Genomic DNA, 16,132 nt, shown 5'->3' on the forward strand with positions numbered 1-16,132 from the left:
TTCAGATAGCTCAGATACGCTCTCCTCTTTTCCCTCCTATTAAAGTCCTAAGATCCATTCCTGTGGGACCCTGATGGCAGTATGGACCTGGGCAGGGAGACTACCTACAGACAGAGACTGAGCGGCGTTTTCATTTGTGCCAAAGGGACTTAGGAGCACAAATCCCATTTCAAGAGAACATCACTTGGGTGCTCTGAAAATTCCACTAACTGCATTCTCTGTACTGGAGGGACCAGAGATTGGAGCAAAGGGAGAAAACTCCTAGTAGATCTCCCACTAGGACACATGCGATTGTCCTTCAAAGTGGCCACCACTGTCCCCTGGCAGTGAGCTCTGACATTAGCCACATAACCTTTCCACTGGGTAGACCCCAGAGACACACATCAGCCATTTGAAAATGACAGGCTAGGAGGTTCTCTCTCCCTTTGATTCTCGTTGGAGAAGGCTATCAAATGGCAGGACAGCTTAGGGTCAATCTTGAGGGCTGGCTCTGGACAAAGGACCTCTTTGGGAAACGGGTTATAGTGTTCACAGCCCCAATTCTAGGGGCAGAGAGAGCAATGAAGACTCCAAACGTAGGGGAGGGGAGATAAAGAGACACTCCCTTCGTGGTGCAAATGCATGTTCCCTGAGAGCTGTGGGGACCAGATCCAGGTGCCAGGGGCTGAGATGGACTGACACTGCCAGAGAGCTGCCTTCTGTGCTAAGGATAGTGAATAACCGCAGGGATCTTTCTGCACAGGACAGGTACAGTTGCACCTCCCCCTGGAGGCAGGAAAGCCTCCTTCCCAGCTGTCCAATTAGCACATGGTAAATGGAACTCTTCACTCCACAATGCCCCTTGCTCATGGAGGGAAAGCTGGGCCTTGGGCTCCATCCACCTCTACCCTGCCTCCTCTCCAAGGACCAAGCCCCAGGACTGAGCACCCCCCTCAGATGGACGCTACAACCTTTGGGGGCGCCAGCGAGTGCTCTCCAGCTTGCATATGAAAAGGCATCACTCCTCAGCCACCAGAGAGGTGACTGCAGAAAGGCCCCTCCTGCCGGGGAGCGCTGGAAGTGCCGATCTCAGAGCAGTGCCGTTAGTCAGACAGGCACCATCCCTGTTTGCTCCCAGGAGCAGAACTGTGTGCGTGGCTGGCAGACTCTTCTGATCAGGACACAGCAGTAACTCCTCCATGTGAAACCGTTGGGGAGCGTCTGCCACTGCTGTCTCTCAGTGGTCCCCCACTGTGGCAGCCCAAGAAGCAGTAGATGGGGATGCCTTCCTGCCAAGGTTCCTTTCATGGCAAGCCCTTGGTGAATACTCTGGGAGCAGTGGCCAGAGCAAGAGGAAAACCCCGTGCCGGAAATGCTATCTTCCTAAAGTAAAGCACAGGGGCCTGTGTGGCATCAATAAATGGTGATATGGAGGAAGCGTCCTTCTCATCTCTAGGCAATAGGGAAATCATCTGGGTTGGCTGGCGCCTGAGTAGCTTCGGGGATCTTGTGTTAAGTAAGGCACTTGACGAGAAGCTAGGAGGTCTGGTTCTAGTCCCCGCTCTGCCGCTGGGCGAGCTTGAGCAAATCACTTCCCCTCCATGCCTCTGTTTCCCCATCTGTAAAATGGGAGTAACAAGACTTCCCCACCCCACAGAGACAAGATGCTCAAATACTTCAGGATGAATCCCTATTGCTCAAGACCAAGCCAGTGGCTCAGGCACTAGACCATGGTAACGTAAATGCCATGGTTTTGTAGCTGTGCATCCTTAGATTTCTATCAGATCCAAGTTCTCATTTGCAGGTTTTAGTGACTACTTTACTAACTCCTCATATCCATACTCGAGGAGTAATGAAGTCCCAGGATGCACCGAAGGCAGCACCTTCCTCTTTCAGAGATGAAGGGGAAACAGAAGGCTAGAAGGAAGAAACAGATGCTTTCCAGAGTCCCTCACACCACCACCTTCTCTCTCCAGGCTACGTCACTGCAATAGAAGCCCACTCGAAGCACTGCTATTAGACAGGAAGCCAGCAGCACGACAAAAAAAGAGGAAAGGGAAAAAAAATGAGTCAGGAGGACAAAAAAGAGTTTGCAGGGCAGATGGTTCCACCTAGGACTCTTTCAGGGCCGAGTTCAAACAGACGTGAAACCCAGGTTGAGGCCTCACAGCTGTCTGACCCCCATCACCACTGGAGCTGAGCACCTTGCCCTCTTTAACGCAATAGGTGTTAACCTGCACCCACACCATAAAAAAGGGAACCATCGCCTCTTTGCCGAGCTCACTGACCCAACTCTCAGCGGCATGAAGCCTCCAAGTTCTCTCCTGATCAATCTTTGACCTGACGTCAGAGCCAACACCACTCTAACTTTTTGCTAGGACTAGTTTAGAAGGTTAGGTCTGTGCTATTTATGGACAAACTAAGGAGGCCAGACCAGATGAACATGTAACAGGTCACCATGTTCTATTAAGAAAGGTGGGGGTCACCACAGCTGGGAATTTAGGGGAGATCTGCCCCAGGGCCCTAATCTATAGCAGAGCCAAGAACTGAACTCAGATTTCCCAAGAGCAGTCCCGTACTTTACATCCCATCAAGCCCAGGACAATCTCTAGCAGTTGGAAATAAAGAAGCAGAAGAGGAATAAAAGGCAGGTGGCACCAGAATTGGTTAATTGCAAAGAGAAGCCTCTTGAGATGCAGCCTGTGTACTACCAGGCACATGGTAGGTCATCCATGACTCACTGTTCATCTGCACAGATGACTGCAACTGTAACAGTAGCACATGCCACAGCTCAGGAAGGAGACAGGTAAGTGCAGGGGGTTCAGGGAGGCATAGCTTTATTGTGAAGGTGAGAGAAACTGGGTAAGGACCTGCTGCCAGCTTACAGCAAACACATCAGGTGCTGACTGAGGAAACATAATGCTGCTTCTACTTCCAAAACAACTTTGTCTTTCAAGCAGTGTGATCTTTTTAGAGCCACAGGAGCTAAGTGGAGCCCAATGTAGGAATATCTATTGTTATCTGCACAGCTGCTGTGACAGATAAGAGGCCAGCACAAGGGAACTCCAAACCGGCAGCCTTTTTGCATAACATGGAACCTCACAAATGCTCAGTACAGTTACATACATTCTTCACTTACATGGGAACTGCTGTTGTATGGGTTTCCACATGCTCTGAGAAAAGTTAAAAAACACAGGCAATTCCCAGGCAAAAACCTCTGTTAAAAGGGAGTGTGACAGGGTTGGGCCAGATGGCTACAGCAGAGTGATTTTTTCATATTTTTGTATATTTATTTCTACAACCATGATGGCTAAAAAACACACTATTTCATTTCAAACAAAATTGTACAATTAGGAACCACTGAATGTTCCCCACAACACACAGTTTTTTAACAGTTGTAACTTCTCTTCTTCCCCCTCACCTACTATTAAGGATAGATTGCACAAAGAAGAACTTCTCCGATAGATAGCAGTACATGAAGCTGTAACAATCTGCTCATCGAAGGCAGATATATTAGCCCCAGGTTAAGTAGGTCCCTTTTCCCTGGGTAAGGTAACAGGGAAGGTTTTTTTTTTTTTTTTTGGAAACAGAAAGGAAATTTATTTGTAACAGTTACAAAGAATACAAAGGGATAAAAAAAAAACTTAGCAACAAAACAACGCAATCAAAAGGTATAACACAACAGCTTTCAGGAGGGAGAGGTGTTCAGGTTAGCCCAGGCCCAGAGCGGGGGGGCTTCCTCGACACTCGTGGTCTTCCACCCTCCTGAGTTACCTGGTGGCCTAGAGCGGGGGGGCTTCCTCGACACTCGTGGTCTTCCACCCTCTCGAGTTACCTAGTGCCGCGCCCAGGGTCACCGACCCTCCCTCTCCTGAGAGTGCCCGACAAGATGGGCACGGCTGCGGGGTGGGTGGTTGGGAGGGAGGGGGGTACACCCATGTATTATAGGACCCCTCCTAGAAGACAGTAATGATGGTATTCACAGCAACTAACGGCTGTGACTGGCGGCTCTCGCTCTTTCCCTCAATCAGAGGGTCAGACGGAGGGAACCGGACGGGGTCACCGAGCAGAGAACCCCGGACAGCGCCCACCGCTCCTCGAAGGTGTCAAGGGAGTCGGTGGACGCTGCCCAGAGGAACTCCGCCCGGATACGTGAATGTACTGAAAGTCGGAAAACGGCCTCACAATCGCAGGACGCCTCATGAGCCAACCTCCGCTCTCTGGTCTTATAAATGGCTGTTTTAGCCAAGGCTAGGAGGAGGCTAACCAGGAGATCCCGCGACTTGGTGGGGCCACGGATGGGGAGTGTATAGATAAAGAGGTGGGGAGAAAAATGAAGCCAAAAGCGCAAAAGAATATTTGTGAGGAGCCGAAAAAGAGGCTGCAATCTGGCACACTCTAAATAGACGTGCGCCAGGGTTTCCCTCACGTTGCAAAAAGGGCAAGTCTCCGGAAGGGAGGTAAAACGTGTTAAAAACACGCCCGTGCTCACAGCCCCGTGAAGGAGCCGCCAACTGATGTCCCCGACGGGCCTCGGGACCAAGGTGGAGTACAGGCTGGCCCACCGAGGTTGCTCACCCTCCAAAGGTGGTAAGAGATCTCGCCACTTTGTATCGGGGCGGGACACCAGGGTGCGGGCATGAAGGGTATGGAGCGTGAGTGTATATAGATATTTCCGTGATGCAACTTGAAAACCGACCGGTTGCAGTTCATGCAGCCGGCTCGCAGTGAAAGGATGAGGGGTGTGTTGGGATCGACAGAGTAGGGGCCCGATGGAAAGGTCCGGCGGGCCTGGGGTAAGGGATGGGCGGGGCGCGCCCTCGCACAAGGCTCGGCTAACATAAGCCCGAGCGGCGGGGGTCAGAGCGGCCTCCACCTCCTGAAGCACGCGCCGGGGGGTGCGAAGGCTGGAGAGCCCCATGCGTCGAGCGAGCGTCAGGGGATCCAGCCAGTCCCCCCGGTCGTAGTCCAGGAGGTCCCCGACCCTCGTAACTCCCGCCAGGACCAACCTCTGGCGCGCCGTGCGGGACTCCGCCGCCTGCACACAAAGTTGGGGGTTGTGTAGCAGGGGCTCCGTGAGGAGATCTGCCCCCACGATGGCCGCCACGGACCTGGTCGTTGAAAACAGTTTCCAGGCCCGGAGGAGGTCCTGGTAGAAATCCGGCAGCCCGGAGAGGTCTCGCGGAAAACCTCTCGGACAAAGATAAAAGAGCTGTCGGTCATAGCGGAGCCCATGGAAGCGGCGTAAAAAGGCATGCGCCAATATGCTCCACGGCGAACTACCTGCACTATAAAGGAGCCTCTGCAGGGCCTGGAGGCGGAAAACGCGGACCTGAGTGTACAGACACTTCAGGCCCTGCCCTCCTTCCTTCAGGGGCAAGTGGAGAACCCCGACAGGGGCCCAGTGCAATCCTGACCAAAAGAACTCCAGAATCAATCTCCGGAGGTGGGACAGGAAACCCGGGGCCGGGGCTAGGGTGTTGAGCCGGTACCAGAGCGTGGACAGGACTAGTTGGTTAAGCACCAGTGCTCTCCCCCGAAGGGAGAGACATCGGAGTAGCCTCGTCCATTTCCTGATCCGCTCAATCACGCCGCCTTCCAAATTTTGCCAGTTCTCCGGCGGAGAAGGGTGCGTGGCAGAAAGATAAACGCCGAGATAGAGCAGAGGGCCGGCACTCCACCGGATGGTCTGAAGCGCGGGTGGGAGGGGGCTTACCTGCCGCCAGCCCCCCACCGCCAAGCCAGAGCTCTTGACCCAGTTGACTCGGGCGGAGGAGGCTGCCGAAAAGATGGCTTGGCATGCCTCCACTCGCGCCAAGTCGCCCGGGTCCTGGACCACGAGGAGGACGTCATCGGCGTACGCCGACAGGACCAGCCGCAGCTCCGGCTCCCGCAGCACCAACCCCGTCAACCTCCTGCGGAGGAGACAGAGGAAAGGCTCGATCGCCAGAGCGTACAGCTGGCCTGAGAGGGGACACCCCTGCCGCACCCCTCGCCCGAAGCTGACCGGTTCGGTCAGGGTCCAGTTGAGCCTAACCAGACACTCCGCGGAGGCGTACAGCACCCGGAGAAAACTCACAAACTGAGGTCCGAATCCAAACGCTCGCAGGGTGCTCAGGAGGTACCCATGATCTACCCTATCGAACGCCTTCTCCTGATCGAGAGACAGGAGGGCGAACGACAGACCGTCTCTCCGCCCGAGTTCCAAAAGGTCTCGGACTAAAAAGAGGTTGTCAAAAATGCTGCGACCCGGGACAGTATAGGTCTGGTCTGGGTGAATCACGTCCGCCATCACGGACCCTAGCCGCAGCGAGATTGCTTTCGCTACGATTTTATAATCCGTGCTAAGGAGTGAGAGGGGACGCCAGTTTCGTAAGTCGCGGAGGTCCCCCTTCTTCGGCAGCAAGGCGAGCACCGCTCGTCTGCACGAGAGAGGGAGGACCCCGCCCTGCAAGGACTCAGCCCAGACAGTGACTAGGTCTGGGCCAAGGATGTCCCAGAACGCGCGGTAAAACTCCACGGTCAGCCCGTCCATGCCCGGAGATTTATTGGTGGGCATGCGACGGAGGGCTTCCGAGAACTCGGCCAGGGTGAGAGGCAGCTCTAGCCGGTCTCGGTCGCCCACGCTGACCGTGGGGAGTTCCTCCCAGAGCACCCCGCAAGCGCCAGGATCGGTCGGATCCGGGGAGAAAAGGTTTGCGTAGAAGTCACGGGCCCTCCCACACATCTCCTCCGGATCCGTGAGGGGGGTGCCGTCTTCCGCTAGAAGGCAGGTGACGTGTTTTTTGGCCCCCCTCGTTTTCTCCAGGGCGTAGAAGAAGCGGGAGCCGCGATCCATCTCCTGAAGGAGGCGGATGCGGGACCGGACAAAGGCACCTCGGGCCCGGTGGTCCTCGAGGGCTCGAAGTTCCTCCCGCTTCTCCCGGCACGCTCCGCAGAGGGACGGGTCCCCGGGGCTGGCGGCCAGGCGCCTCTCCAGCTCTAAGACCTCCCGTTCCAACTGCTCTATCGCCGCATTTCTCCGTCGGCTGGTGCCCCGAGTGTAGTTGCGGCAGAAGAGCTTGGCGCGCACCTTCCCTAAATCCCACCAGCGCCGCACCGAGGGAAAGGCACGCCACTGCTCCCGCCAGGCCAGCCAAAACTCCCGGAAGGACATCACAAAGCTCTCGTCCTCCAACAGGCTGTTATTAAAGTGCCAGTAAGCCGGCCCCGGTCCCTCTGCACGGAGGGAGACCGTGACGGCAACCAAATGATGGTCGGAAAAAGGGGCCGGCCGAATGGTGGAGGAGTGGGCCTGTGAAAGATGGAGACGGGATAGATAAATACGGTCTAACCGAGAGCGGTGCGACCGACGGGCCTCCACCCGAACGAAGGTAAACGTGGAAGTATCATCTGGGTGATGGTCACGCCAGACGTCCACTAGGGAGTGATAGTCGACTATGTCTCGAAGAATGGTCGCGGCGGCCGGGCTCGGCTCGGCCCCCGAGCGGTCCCGTTCCTCGAGGGTGGTGTTAAAGTCCCCTCCCAGGATCAGGCACTCGTGTGAATCCAGGGTGTCGAGAAATTCGGACACCTGCTGGTAAAATTGCGGCCGCTGTGAGCTCACTTGCGGGGCATAGATATTAACAAAATTGACCACGAGCCCCTCCAAACGAACTCGGAGGTGCAACAAGTGGCCCGGCACGGCCTCAGTGACTCCGAGCACCTCGGGCCGCAGGGTGGGGGAGAACAGGGTCGCCACTCCAGCTTGCCAAGCCGTGCAGTGGCTAAAGTATACCCCGTCCCCCCATTCCAGCCGCCACCTATCCTCGGCGGTTGGGTCCGTGTGGGTCTCCTGCAGGAAAACCACAGAGTACCTCCCCTCCCGAAGGTAGGAGAGCACCTGGGACCTGCGGAGAGCCATCCTACAGCCCCTGGTGTTCAGGGTTACAATGATGAGAGGTGTCATGCGGAGGGCTGGGGGGGTGGGGAGTTCTCAGGGGTGGGGGTACTCATGGCCCCCGGCGGGTCGCGTAGCAACCCGTGTCCCATCCCGTGAGTAAGTAACTCTTTCCGGAAGCTGCGGGCCCGCTCGTAGGCCGCGGCACCGCCCTTCCCTTGCCCTCTACCCTCCCTCATAAGGGCTCTCGCGGCCCGAAGGAGTCGATCAAAGTCCCCCCATTGCTGGAGAGCCAGCTGTGCCCTATCGCGGGCACCACGGCATTGTTTCAAGAACTCCCGTAACGCATGCTGCAGCTCATGGGGGGGTAGGGTTACAACTCCCAGAGCAGTCCCTGGTGGGGCTTTTGATGCAGCTTCGTGGTCCGCTAAGGCGGGTAGGCAGGGTGCGGACCGCCGACGGGGTGTCTGACAGGCTGGGGTTATTAACTCCATCTCGTGCCTTGGGGCGGACGGGGATGGCAGGGGGAAAGGTGCAACTCCTGGGGAGTCGCAACTAGAAAACATAAAGACTGCTCCCTGGGGGGAATCTGCAAAAGGCAGAAAAGAAATAACCCCAGGGGCGGCGGTAGCCTTGCAGGAGGAGGGAGACTGAACCGGAATAGGGGTGGGGGCAGGGGCAGAGGTAAGGCCCTGGGCTTCAGGAGGCGCACAGCGAAAAGAAGGCGCCTCCCGAGCAGGGTCGGGGGTGAAGGGGCAAGGGAGGGGGCTCCGAGGAATGCTAGGTACTGGCTCCGGGGTGGTCGTGGCAGCCATGGCCCCAGGCGGTAAACCACTTTCCGTGGGGTGCTCACCCGGAAAGGCAGTCAGGGGGAAAGGGCATGGGGAGAGGGGGCCTGGGGTGAGATTGCCCAAATCGAGGCCGGCCGGCAGTAAATCATCCCCTCCCTGGGTGACCGGGGTCAAATCCAGGGCTTCAATCTCTGCGTACACAGAGGAGAGGCCAACTCCCACCACCCCAGGGGCCTCTCCGCTAGGGCCCGCCTCGGCGGTCACGTCGGGGTTCGTTGGGAGTTCAGGTGGTATCTGGTTAGAAGGGGCTTCCCCCGGGGCTTCGGAGGGGAGGGTCCCCCGCGGAGGGGGGATTCCACCCTCCAATGCTGGTCTATCTTCACCTCCCGACACCAGCGAATGGATCTCACTCGTGGCCGAGGCGGGAGGCTCAGGGTCGGTACCTCCCTTCCTGGTCTTCCGGGGGGCTTCCGCGTCAGATGAATGCAGCGGAGCTCGAGCCCTCCGCTTGCCTCGCTTCCCCTGGACTACAGTCCAGCCCTCCATGGCGTCGTCCGGGGGTTGAGTAGCAGGGGACGGAGCGGGGCGCGGAGGCAGAGGTTCAGGGGTTTGGGGGGGTAGCGGTAAGGCAGCATTAGGGGCGGGGGGTTCTCCTTGGGGCGAGCCCTCTCCTGCACCCGGTAAAAGCTTTGCCACACCCCCCTCCATAGGCTCTGCCGAGGTGGTTACGGCAAGAGTGGGACTCCCGTGGTCGCCCGGGCGTTGTTGGAGGGGTGCCTCTTGGGCCCGGACGGGGGCAGCGGTGGATCGGGTGGGAGGGGGGGTGGTGTCGGGTGCCGGGTGGCCAGGGGTGTCGGCAACAACAGGGCCGATATCCCGCCGGGTCTCGGGGGTCTCAGGTGCCCCTCTCCCCCGGGCCAAAGGGCAGTCCCTGCGGACATGCCCTGCCGAGCGGCAGAGGTAGCACCGGGCCTCTCCGGTGGAATAGAAGACCCTATAGCGGGCTCCCTGGTAGGGAACTAGGAAGGACCCCTCGAGCGCCTCTCCGTCACGCACCCCCGCCGGCAGTAAAATCTGCACTTGCCGGCGGAACGATAGGACGTGACGGAGGGCGGGGTCCTTGCAGCCTAACGGGAGAGGGCTAATAACAGAAACAAGCTTCCCCAGGGCAGAAAGAGCAGGTAACAGGGCAACATTAGGTAAAAAGGGAGGAACGGAGGTGAGGACGAAGCGAACGCCCAGATCTTCTAGCGGTTCTAGGGGGAGAAACACCCCCCCCACCACTAGGCCCTTCTCCACCGCCTCCTGGGCGGCAGTCTCCGAGGCCAGAAAGAGAACGACCTTCCCATACATCTTGGAGGCCGCCACAATGGCCATGGGTCCTACCACTTTCGCCAACGCCTGCACGTATGCCTCCACGTGGGGCGAGGCGGGTACTAGGAGGCAACGGACACCGTGCTTCCTGGTCAGGGCGGGAAGAGGGCCCCGACTACTAGTAATGGCAGCGGGGGCAGTGGGAGGGCGAGATGAGGAGGCGGCAGGTGAGGGGGGGCCTGTCGCCACCCGGGCATACGTCCTGGGGGCCGGGGGAGGGATGGTCGCAGAGCTGGTGGAGGGAACAGCTGGGAGGGGTGCCGCGATCGATGACGAGGCCACTGTGGTGGGGGCGGCCTCTGCCACGGAGGGTCCAGCGGCATTAGCAGGGCCCTTCCCTTTTGGCCCGCTTCGATTTTTCCGTCTAACTGGGGGGGGGTTCCCAGAATCTAGTGGGGCAGGAACCAGAGCAGCAGTAGTAATCGCCCCGGTGCCTCCCACTGCCGATGCCCCAGCGGGGGCGGTGGCAGGGGTTCTAACAATGGAGGCGGTGGGGAAATCTCGAGGGGTGGGCAGGAGGGTAGATGGGGAAGGGGCAACCAATTTCGGTGGAGGGGCCTTGCGTCCCTCCTTCTCTGCCATTGTGAGCAGGGAGAGACAGGGAGACACTGGGAGGGGGGGGGGGAAAATCGGGGTCCGGTAGTAGGGGTAGGCTATGGGGTAAACAATCCGGGGGGGGGTGGGGGGAGGACAACCCACCACAAGTGTCCAAAGAGTCTCGCTTGGTTGGTTGTTATGCCTGGGCCAAAAGGCAAAGTCCAAAGCAAACAGCTGGATCCGAAGGCAGATGGCAGATTGCCAGCAGGGACGAAGCAGCGGGGGCCGTGATAGTTGTAATAGTGGTGGGGGGGGTTGGGGGCACCGATGGATCTGGGGGTAGCTCCCTGCTACACCCCTGTGCCGCCGCAGGCGCAGCTGAAATGCAGTCAACTCCCCCCCCCCGAGGGTAGAGGTTCAAAAGAAATCCCTCAGTCTTACGGCCTCTCTCCACGATGATTCATAGCTGCCCGGGAGTTCTCCGGCCTCTGGCGTCTGCTACAGCTGTTGGCTCTGTCCCAAGGCTCTCGGAAAAGGTCCAGGCAAAAAACAAAACAGCTGGGTCTGGGGGGGTCCACTCCCCTCTCCGGACAGCAGGTTGGCAGTCCTCCCCCCCTCCTCCGGGGGTTTCAAGTAAGCAAGGAGCAAAGTCCAAAAGCAGGCATCGGGGGGGGGGGTGCTGGCGACCGGCCAGCACACTGACGCAGCTCAAAAAAACGGGAAAAAACAAAACCAAAAAAACAAAGCGTCCGGCCCAAACGCGGGGGGGGAAACTAAGCAAAAGGAAAAGTGTGAAAAATCCGGGCCGGGGGGCTTTAGGAAAGAAAGGAAAGCAAATAGCTCAGGAGCAAGTGAAGAACGATTCCGGCTCCTTAACAGGGAAGGGTCCAGAACAATCAGGAACTTTCTGGAAACAATTAAGGCAGACAGGCTGATTAGAACACCTGCAGCCAATCAAGAAGCTGCTAGAATCAATTAAGGCAGGCTAATCAGGACACCTGGATTTAAAAAGGAGCTCACTTCAGTTTGTGGTGCGTGCGAGGAGCTGGGAGCAAGAGGGCTGAGAGTGAGAAGGCGTACTACTGGAAGACTGAGAAGTACAAGCATTATCAAACATCAGGAGGAAGGTCCTGTGGAGAGAATAAAGAAGGTGTTGGGAGGAGGCCGTGGGGAAGTAGCCCAGGGAGTTATAGCTGTCGCACAGCTGTTACAGGAGCCACTGTAGACAGCTGAAATCCACAGGGCCCTGGGCTGGAACCCGGAGTAGAGAGCGGGCCTGGGTTCCCCCATCCCTCCATCCCCCCAACTCCCTCCCTGATACTGGAGGAGTTGAACTGGACCGTGGGTTCCACCAGAGGGGATGGTCTCTGGCCTGTTCCCCGATCCACTAGGTGGATCAGCAGAGACTGTGGGGATTGTTGTTCTTCCTTTCCCCATGCTGGCCAGTGATGAGGCTAACTGAGTGAACGGCAGATTTGAGCCACAAAAGTGGCCAAACTGAGGGCTGCCATGAACCTCTGAGGTGAGAAAATCCGCCAATAAGCGCAGGACCCACCAAGGCAGAGGAGGAACTTTGTCACAGGAGAGAAGGTTGAGCAGATGCATCCCAACCATTACCTAATACTGTCTGTGAGCTCCCAGCATATGGAGAGTTAACAGAAGATGTCTTAGTCAGAAGAACGATCAGTGCTGTCCCCAAACAGATCAGGCAGGATTTGAGGGGTGGGGGGAGAGCGCATTGTTCTTATTTTCAGAAGCAAAGGATAAAATCTTCAGACTTGGGTTTCTCTAGTTAGCCAGCTCAGAAGTGGCCTGTTTTTCAGAGTTGCCCAGCTGCCATTAAAGTTCGGCCCCCTATCAGCCCCACATTGCAGTTTGGAACGAGCTGCCCCTGGGATCTCAATCTTGCTCTCTCCATGTCTTTCAAGTGCTTCTACCTGCACGTCTCCTGGAATGGAACCATGAGTTTCACTTCACTTTAGAGAAGATCACCAGGCTACAACACCCCCTGTTTACCAACCATATTACCTCAACCGGACCAACTGGCTTTGGGTCTGGCTGTAGACTTCTCAATGGGAGCTTGTGACCAGTAAGAATCAGCAGTGACTCAGGATAGCTTCATCAAACCTAAGTATGATTTATTGATTCACAGAAACTTACGCTGAGAGAAACAAGGCAGACTGTCATTCATAGGCGTGTAGGACACACAACTGCAAGGGCCCTTCTGGGTGACCAAGTCCAGTCCCCTGCTGTCGCAGCCAACCCTGTCATAGAATCCCATTCATAAATGTCATTTCAAAATTCCTTTTTCATCCCTGGGTTCCTGGGCCTGGTCCAAACTGGGTTATTCACCGTGAGGTCAAGGTTGGACTTCACAGCAGTAGGTTCTCTGTTTTGTTCTGTAACTACCAGTGAATAGGTGGGAATTAGAATTGTTAGTCTCATCTGCCTATGTGCTTGCTAGTGTCTGTCTATATGAGGCATTTGTGTGGAATAGCTAGGGTATGAATCTGGAGCATAAGAGCTATTTCACACTAACTCCCTGTGTGGACACTCTTATTCCGCACTACAAATGCCTTTGTGCACTTTAGCTTAATCCACTAACCACACAAGGCATGAGTGTGGAATAAGAATGTTCACTTGGGAAGCTAGTGCACAACAGCTATTGTGGGCTATTTCCCTGGGTTGACAAGCTTTCAGCATCTGCTGGAATTTACCCTTCTTGATCCCATAACCCCCAACACAAGAGCAAACAAACAAGGACATAATTTTCATAAAAATACTACAAATATCGAACACATTCTTCACATCCCATATATACACTGAGCAATGGGGGAGGTAGTTGGGATTTTTTGACAGCCTTTCATGACTACACCCTCAGAGAGAAAGAACCGTGTTCCAAAAATACCCTCGGATGGAAAGGAGTAGCCAAAGCAGGCTCATCTATTGCAACAGGTCTACAAGAGTCACCGCCGCCTTATGATCAATAGTACTGAAGGTAGATCTAACTAGTTCAGCATGGACACCTGATTTTCATCTCCTCTCCAAGTGAAGATCATCTACCAGTCTCTAAGCCATGCCCACATCTATTCCCAGATAAACAAAAATCTAGGAGTTCTGAAGCTGTTTAGACACAGCAAGAATTTTCTTGCCACAATGCCAAGAGATACCTAAGATTACCATGGAGGAAGTTACAGGTCACTTACAAGACATGATTGCAAGTTCAGGGAAAATTACTACTCAGGTGACATAATCCAGGCCACCTCCTGCATTACACTTCTTTAGCCTAAGCCACCCCACATCAGCCAGGAAGGTAGGTGATTGACCAGGACTGCAAACGTGAATTGTGATCGTTCAGAATCCTCTCCCCATCCCACTAAGTTTAGAAACCATCCTGGAGTAATAACCTCACTTTCCTCACATGTGCCACAGGGGAAAAGGGAAAAGGATTACATATAGTAAGAGCCACAACTTCCAAAGGAAGATCTATGATATGTTGCAAACCCAGGAGTTTCTGATGTACCGGGGGCTGCTGCAGGAATCCATCATTGTGAAATCTTTTGGGAAACCATACAGCTTTGTCAGGCAGAAAACTATCACTACGGAGTTCCTGAAAGAGTTCCAGGCAGCGTCACTGAAGCTTTCACAACTTAGTCACTCGGGTCAGGAATGAGACAGCAGGCCTGTATGGGATTGTTCTGCACTTGGTTCCCATGAACAACCCCCCTGAAAGCTACCAGAGTTGGAATGCAGGTCATGAGGATAATGCACTTAGCTCTTTACCAGCTCTTTACCAGCTTTGTCCACCACCACCACCTCTCCTCTCACCCCAGCTCCTTGAACTTAAAGTTTTATGGCACTGAGGAACTCAGCATCCCTGGGAGGCAGGGGTTGTCTCCAAACAACCTAGGGAAGCTGGTCTCAGGGGTTAAGCAGCTTCCCTAGGTCTGTGACAGAGCTGGGAATGCAACACAGCCCTTACTACCCACTCCATTGCTTTAGCCATGAAACATGGCCTCCTTCTCCTTATAACTTAATGGTGGCAGCAGAGGACTGAGGGGCTGGATGCCTGGGTTCTATTTCTATCTTTGCTACTGACGTTCTGTATGACCATGGGGAAGTCACTGCAGCTGGGATTTTCACTCTTGGGCTCTTTGAAAGTCCCACTCGTGCCTCAGTTTCCCCATCTTTCAGCTGGGTAATGTCCATCTCATAGGCGCGCTGCCAGGCTGGAGCAATTGCTGTTCATCAAGCTCTCCAAGACCTCAGAATGAAAGTTACACTGCTGTTTGCACAATAAAATATTAGAGAAGCTTAGCCTAGAGACACTTGATCATTGCAGTTCTTCGGTGCTTGGAGGCATGGGAATAGTTCCTCCCCAGCTTGTTTGTGTAACACACTGGGCCTGTTTACCTCCCGCAGGACTGAACCCCAGACCTTCAGCACCAGCCCCTACCCTGGAGCTAAAGGAGTCACTTTGCGTAAGTAGCAGGCTCTTATTCTCAATGGTGGGGTGGAGTCAAAATATCCCCAGGCACCTCTTTGGTCAGGACTTCCCCTAATGGCAGCCTTTGAACTGCTCTGGCCAATTGGTTTTCTGCTTGGTATTTAATAGAGCCAAATGCAAGGTCACACATCTAGGAACAAGGAATACAGGCCATGCCTACAGAGCGGGGCCTGTATCGTGGAGAGCAGTGATTCTGGACAGGATTCAGGGGTGATAGTGCGCAAATAATTGATCAGGAGCTCCCAGTGCCACACTTGGCAAAAAGGGCTAATGTAACCCTTGATTGTGTAAACAAAGGGGTTGTGGGTAGGAGCAGGGAGAGGATTTCACCTCCATATACAGCACTGGGGAGACTTGCCCTGGAACAGCCTGTCCAATTCAGGGGGGTCACATCTTAAAACAGATGTTGAAAAATTTGGAGGTGGTGTAGAAAGGAGGCATGGAAACGTCTGACTCCAGGGCTGGAGAAAATGCCTTGGAGTGAGAGACTTCAAATGCTCAAAGAGAAGATCAAAAGGTGACTCGATGGTGTCTCTTTATGAGGAGAAAATGCAGGATACTCACAGGCTCTTTAACCTAGCAGAGAAAGGCAGAACAAGAACCAATGGCTGGAAGTTGAAGTCAGCCAAATTCAAATGGAAAATAAAGCATAAATGTTTAACAGCCCAGCTGATTAGTCATTGGAGCAACCTGCCAAGGGAAGTGATGGATTGTCTTCAAATCCAGCCTGGCTGCCTTTCTGGAAGACGCTATAGTCAAACACAAGTGCCTGGGCCCAGTGCAGGGGTAACATTGTCTGGCCTGTGCCATACAGGAGGTCAGACCAGATGATCTAACGGTCCCTTCTGGCCTTAAAAACTATTAATCTTGATATTTTAGGGTACCCAGTTCAATAGGTAGGAGGGGTACATGCTTCCTGCTGTGGAAGGAAAGGCATCGATTGGTCTACATTATGTCTGTCTGTGTAGCATATGGACACACCTTAATGCACGTAATCAAACTGGGATGCTCAAAGCAGCTCGCCAGCAGCCAGAGGACTGCACCGAACATGTGTAACTCTAGTAC

At 55.0% G+C, this 16,132-nt stretch overlaps 1 protein-coding gene across 5 annotated transcripts in view; it reads right to left on the reverse strand.

Annotated features, from left to right (window-relative positions):
* PACS1 (phosphofurin acidic cluster sorting protein 1) overlaps positions 1 to 16,132 on the reverse strand; it is a 112,322-nt gene that overhangs the window by 48,902 nt on the left and 47,288 nt on the right. Inside the window, exon 1 of one of the 5 annotated variants that reach the window (XM_084632876.1) lies at positions 11,002 to 11,237. The exons of 3 other annotated variants lie outside the window; for them this stretch is intronic. In XM_084632876.1, the coding sequence (XP_084489002.1) occupies positions 11,002 to 11,024 (23 nt within the window). In that variant the 5' untranslated portion in view covers positions 11,025 to 11,237. Of the gene's footprint in view, positions 1 to 10,722; positions 10,920 to 11,001; positions 11,238 to 16,132 lie in introns of those variants that run through there. One more of the 5 variants, XM_084632877.1, reaches the window with a different exon arrangement.

The sequence above is a fragment of the Lepidochelys olivacea genome, assembly GCF_965140295.1.
Source record: "Lepidochelys olivacea isolate rLepOli2 genome assembly, chromosome: 7".
Taxonomy (NCBI): domain Eukaryota; kingdom Metazoa; phylum Chordata; order Testudines; family Cheloniidae; genus Lepidochelys; species Lepidochelys olivacea.